The sequence below is a fragment of the Phoca vitulina genome, unplaced genomic scaffold (assembly GCF_004348235.1).
Source record: "Phoca vitulina isolate PV1807 unplaced genomic scaffold, GSC_HSeal_1.0 scaffold16, whole genome shotgun sequence".
NCBI classification, from domain to species: domain Eukaryota; kingdom Metazoa; phylum Chordata; class Mammalia; order Carnivora; family Phocidae; genus Phoca; species Phoca vitulina.
The window spans coordinates 25,105,963-25,112,392 of NW_022589719.1; the positions used below are offsets into that span (position 1 = coordinate 25,105,963).

General features: G+C 36.7%; 1 protein-coding gene across 1 annotated transcript; it reads left to right on the top strand.

Annotated features, from left to right (window-relative positions):
• Positions 1 to 303: 303 nt before the first annotated feature.
• LOC116638763 (olfactory receptor 4C46-like) lies at positions 304 to 1,233 on the top strand. The gene has a single exon (XM_032414856.1). It carries the CDS (start codon positions 304 to 306, stop codon positions 1,231 to 1,233), a length of 930 nt encoding a protein of 309 aa, XP_032270747.1.
• Positions 1,234 to 6,430: the final 5,197 nt, after the last annotated feature.

Consider the following 6,430-nt stretch of genomic DNA (forward strand, 5'->3'; position numbering starts at 1 on the left):
TCTACTACTTCATGTTAAGCTTAGTCACCTCAGATGATAAAATGTGCACAAATGATCTCCCCCTGTGTGTTTACAAAGTTCCCCACGTCCATACTCAACAGAAACTTCACCAAGGAGATAAATCAAATAATCTTAAAGAACTCAAAACTTATTTTCTATCTCAAAAAACCTCATGAGAATCCACAAATCATTAGGATCTAGGTATTTTCTATTTACTAGATGAAGAAGCTTAATAAATTCAAGGTTACATTAATCACAAGTGATTTTTTTTTCAGGTAGTGCAATTACTCATACTATGAAATAATGGTGAATAGGAACAACGTGACAGGGTTTGTTCTACTGGGGCTCACAGAGAATCCAAAGATGCAGAAAATCATATTTGTTGTGTTTTTGGTCATCTACATCGTCTCTGTAGCAGCAAATGTGCTCACCGTGGTCACTATCACTGTCAGCCCATTACTAAGGTCCCCCATGTACTTTTTCCTTGCCAATCTCTCCTTCATTGATGCCTGCTATTCTTCTGTCAATAACCCTAGACTGATCATAGATTCACTCCGTGAAAAGAAGACCACCACATTCAATGCATGTATAACCCAAATCTTTGGGGAACATTTCATTGGAGGTGCTGATGTCATCCTGCTCACTGTGATGGCCTATGACCGCTACGTGGCCATCTGCAAGCCACTGCACTACACGACCATCATGAATCAGAGGGTGTGTGGCCTGCTAATGGGAGTGGCGTGGGTTGGAGGCTTTCTTCATGGAGCCATACAGATCCTCTTTATCATTCCTTTACCCTTCTGCGGCCCTAACGTCATAGATCACTTTATGTGTGATCTGAACCCTTTGCTCAATCTTGCCTGCACTGATACCCACACTCTAGGGCTCTTCGTTGCTGCCAACAGTGGTTTCATCTGTGTGTTAAACTTCCTCCTCTTGATCATCTCCTATGTGGTCATTCTGCACTCCCTAAGGAACCACAGCTCGGAGGCGAGGCGCAAAGCCCTTTCCACCTGTGTCTCCCACATCACAGTGGTTGTCCTATTCTTTGTGCCCTGCATATTTGTGTACTTGAGACCTGCGACTACTTTATCTATTGATAAGGCAGTTGCAGTGTTCTACACTATGATAACGCCCATGTTAAATCCTTTAATCTGTGCCTTAAGAAATGACCAGATGAAAAATGCCATTAGGAAATTGTGTAGTAGAAAAGTTATTTCAGGTAAGAAATAAATATGCTTGAATCTCATCATTGATTCAATGGAAACAAAGGTCAAAAGACATTTTGGATGATCTCAGCAAGGATTACTTACCAAATAAAGAAAAGAGTAAATTGCAATGAATGATGGATTCTGCACTGAGTGGAAGAGAAATGTGTGCAAGAAAGAGAAAACCTAACCGCAGATTATGCTACCATATACATATATATATATATATATATATATATAGTAGCTAAATATATATAGCTAATAAATATATATATATTTAATCCTTATCTATAAATTCTAACATATTTTATTAAGAATTCTGCTCATTTTTACAACGTTGATGATAACATGTTGCCTTTAAAATTATGGTATAAAATGACTATAGGGTTATAAAAGCAAAGAGCTATTTAACATCTGTGGGGTAACAAAGATTACCCCAAGTTTCCAAATTTCCTTGTAGACTTCAGAGTCATTTTGTATTGCTCACGTTTCCCAACTTAGGCTGCTAACCCATCAGAAAGAATGATGACTCAAATAAATGAACATCTTATTATTTGAGAGGAATTTCTATTTATTAAATAAAATCAGACTCCATAGACTACTTGATTACTTGTTAAATATAATTTCTACAAAGCAGCATAATGCCTGGGGCACAATAAAATTTGAACGAGTGATAATGGATAAAGTAAGATGGATACAGTCAAGAAAATGTAGAGCAAAGAATAGTACTGGACACAAGGGACTTTTTCCTACTTTTCTCTGATTCAGACTCTGAATTCTAGCTAGATCTCTTTGAGAATCCACAATTTGTTTTAACTCCTGCTTAAACCGTGTAACGAGAAAGAAATTGAAACTGAGATTCTCGGTGAAGGAGCAAATAGCTTTTTAAAAATATATCTTTAAAAGATTTTATCTATTTATTTGACAGAGAGAGAAAAAGAGGGCACAAGCAGGGGGAGGGTCAGGCAGAGTGAGAGTGAGAGGCAGGCTCTATGCCTAGCAGGAAAATGATGTGGGGCTGAATCCCAGGACCCCAGGATCAGAACCTGAGCCAAAGGCAGATGCTTAACCTACTGAGCCACCAAGGCCCCCTGCAAATAGCTTATCTTGATACTCTCCCTGCTCTCAGTAAGATTTCATCATCTTATGAATGTGAGCTGTTCATGTCATTTTCCTCTGTTAATTTATTTCTTGGTAACATTTCATTATGAAATGCTGTTTTATAAAATATGTGGCTCCATCTACAAACAAAACAACTTCAGGATAAATATACTCCACTTATTCCTTCCATCCCTCAATCATTAATACATAGAAATTTCTTGAGCCCAAAAAATATATCAGACACATTGATGGTTGCTGGGGCTTTAAGTAGTGAATAGAAAGGAACCTGGGTCTTGCTTTCAGAGAGCATTGTATCCACTGAAAGATACCCAGAGTGGAGCAGAAAATGACAAAACCATGTTATAAATGTTCTGAAGAGAGTGGCAGCACAGGGTGCTATGAAAGCATGTCTGAGGGACACACAACAGAGACCAAGAGGTCAGGAAGATTTCCTAGATGAAAGCACATCAAAAGGGGCACAAAAATTGAAAGGGAATGAATAGGCATGTGTTGCCTTAGAGGATTCGCAGGAGAGGATGCATAACAAAGGCCAGCGGGTGAAAAAGAGTATGCAGAAAATCTAATCATTTCAATATGTTGTGGCTATTGGCCCATCTATTCATTCAATAATCAATTACTGAGCCCTCACTGTGTGTCAGGTTATAACCTGGACACTGAGCTCCTAAAAGTCTAATTAATAAGATAGGAAACTGGAAAGTTAGTGACAGGGAAGACCAAGAAGAGTCTCACCATTGTGTTAAAGCTGAATGCCAAGTACCATGGGGAACACATTGAAAAGGTCTTCCATATCTTTTCATGGCCTGTAGCTCATTTCTCTTGGCACTGATTAATATTCCACTGTCTGATGTTGCAGTTTATCTAGCCTAACCTACTGAAGGACATCTTGGATGCTTCCAATTGTATGGACAATTATGAATAAAGCTGCCTTTAAACATCCGTGTGCAGGTTTTTTTGTGGACATAAGTTTTCAGCTCCCCTGGGTAAATGTCAAGGAGTGAGATTGCTAAATTGTTTTAGTTTAGTAAGAAACTGACAAACTGTCTTCCCAAATGGCTGTGCCATTTTGTTTTCCCACCAGCAATAACCGAGAGTTCCTGTTGCTCCACATCCTCACCAGCCTTAATTGGTGATGGTGTCCCATATTTTGCCATCCTAATAGGCATATTGTTGTAAAACCTCTTTTAGTCATTTGCTTATCTAAAATGTGCAGATTAATTAATTCAAGAAGGCTCATGGACGTGGAGCCAATTGGTCCAAACCTCACAATTAAAATATGACAGGTTAAGAATCAATGCCACGTTTGACCTGACATAAACATATTGATCCCATCCACCATTGTGAATTCTAAGATCAAAAAAGTGTGCTTTGGTCAACTTATGTAGAATTCTACATACAACACTGTTCTTACATAAAGTTAGATTTATTCCAAGGACAATGAGCCATTACCCACAGTTTCTGAGGAGTGAGCAATGGAATCAGAATTGTCTGTTAGTATGCTGTTTCCTTCATTCTTCAGGTCTAAGGACTCACATTTTACAAGTAGACCCTTTACAGTTCAGAGAAAAATGTGAATGCCAGATTTCTGGGTGGGAAGGAGTGAAATAGCAGACACGTGCTTCCACATGGTAAGGTAGCAAAGATGGAAACAGAGAGTCCTCTCTGAAGAGACTGCACAGCTACTAAGGGAAGAAGTAGAAGGAATGAGATTAAAAATGCAGGGTAAACTCAGCTGAGGTAAGCAGCAACAAGGACAATTACCATAATTGTCATTTCTGGGTACAGGATGGAACTGAAGATCCAAGTTTTATACACATTGACAGCAACTGCTGAGACATGAAGGAATCTGAAGAGCTTTGGTCAGAGATGTAGGGAATCTCAAAGACACATCAGTTTTTCCCTTGATTCATTTGCGAAGCCACATAGCATAACCAGGAGAGAAACAGACTTTTTAAAAACAATACTTTTAAAAGACAATATTAATTCTTCCTTTACCAAACTGTTTCAGAGGTTTATCACATTGTGTTATTGGTAGTTTGTTCCTCTTTAGAAAGAACAGTATTCCACAGTATGGCTCTACCACATTTTGTATACTTATTCACTAGCTGATGGACATTTGAATTGTGTCCAGGTAATGGCCATAGTGAATGATGAGCTGTGAACATTCATGGACAAGCCTTTGTGTGGACATAGATTATCATTTCTCTTGGATTGATACCTAAGAGTGGCATTGCTGAGTTATATGATAAGTGTATGTTAGCATTTTAAGAAACCACCAAAGTATTTTCAAAAGTGGTGGTGTTTTGTTACATTTCCACCACCAATATATGAGCATTCCCATTTCTCTACAACCTCACCCATGCTTGGCATTGTCAGTCTTTGTAAATTTAGCATAGAGTTGTTCAAAATATTATCTTATGACTCATACTTTCTGTAAGGTCCTTAGAAATAGTATTCTATTCATTGTTGATACAATCCTTATCACTTTCTCCTTTTATTTTGTCTTATTGAATTGGTTAGCACCTTCAGTATAATATTGAATAATGTTAATATGAACTAGTGATCCTAAGTGTCAATTCTTCTTCCTGATTCCAAAGGAATAACTTTTAGTATTTTACAATTCAATATATTGTCTGTTCTAAAGTATTTATAGGTAATATTTTGGGCATCGTTACAATTAGAAATTTTTTTCAAGTTTTTATTTAAATTCCAGTTAGCATATAGGGTAATATTAGTTTCAGGTGTAAATTTTATTTTTTTCTGTTTACTTATTTATTTATTTTTGTTTCAAATTTTTATTAAATGCCAGTTAGTTAACATACAGTGTAATGTTAGTTTCAGGTGTAGAATTTAGTGATCCAACACCCAGTGCTTTGGCTAAGCTCAAGTGTAGTTACAATTAGGGTGGTAACAAATCATCTATTGATGTAATAATGTATTTTATGTTTTAACACAAGCTAGGGATTTACCTCTAAACATTGGTACACTTTTTGATAGATAGTATTTGTATTAATTTTATTTTTGATTATTCTCTAATTTCTATTATGATTTATTTTCACTCAGTTTCTATTAAAAATGTTTCTAAATTACCATATATTTGAGATTGACCGTTATTCTTTTATTATTGTTTCGTACTTTAACTGAATTGTCATTAGAGAAGTTGCTCTGAGTGGCTCAGATAATTTGACACTTGTTGAGAATAAACTTGTGGCATAGAATAGGATGAATTCTTTTAAATAACTCCTATTCACTCAATAGCTGATGGGCAGTCTTTTATATATCCATAGTTTGCTGCTTCTTACTTGGATCAAATTCTCTCTTTCTCTCTATTCTTCTACCTGTATACACATTCAGATTTGTAAATGTTTCAGTGTTGGAACTTCTATCGATATTGAATGATTTTAAGAATTGATAATTGTTCTTGCCTTAAGGTCTGTGTTTTAAATATACATACAATAACAAAATAATATCAAATATATATATAATCTTGCTGCTTCAAATACTACTGCATTTTGCATGCCTGGGTGGCTCAGTTGGTTAAATGTCTGCCTCCAGCTCAGGTCATAATCGCAGGGTCCTGGGATCCAGCCTGGCATAGGTCTCCCTGCTCTGCGGGGAGCCTGCTTCTGCCTCTCCCTCTGCCTGCCACTCGCCCTTCTTGTGCTCTCTCTCTCTCTCTTTCAAATAAATAAATAAAATAAATCTTTAAAAAATAAAAACCAAATACTACTGCATTTTGACTGCTCTATCTTTTTCATGCTTTCAATTTCAATTTTTTTATGCCCTAGGAGTTGGGTGCATCTTTTGTAAAAAGCACATATCAATAGATGATGTACAGTCAACAAAAGACATGTTTCAAAATATTCAGAGCAACTCTACTCATAATATCCTTGAATACGAAATGCCTGAATGTCTGGCAACAAAAGAATGGATCAATTGTCACATATCCATGCAGTATGAGACCCCAGATCAACGGAAATAATCAGGAAACAGCTAAAACATAGAGAATGAATCTCACGAACACACTAATGAGAAAAACAGTCACTGAAGAGTATAATCTGCATTGCTGTTTTCCTACAAATTCAAACCCTAGGTAAATTTAA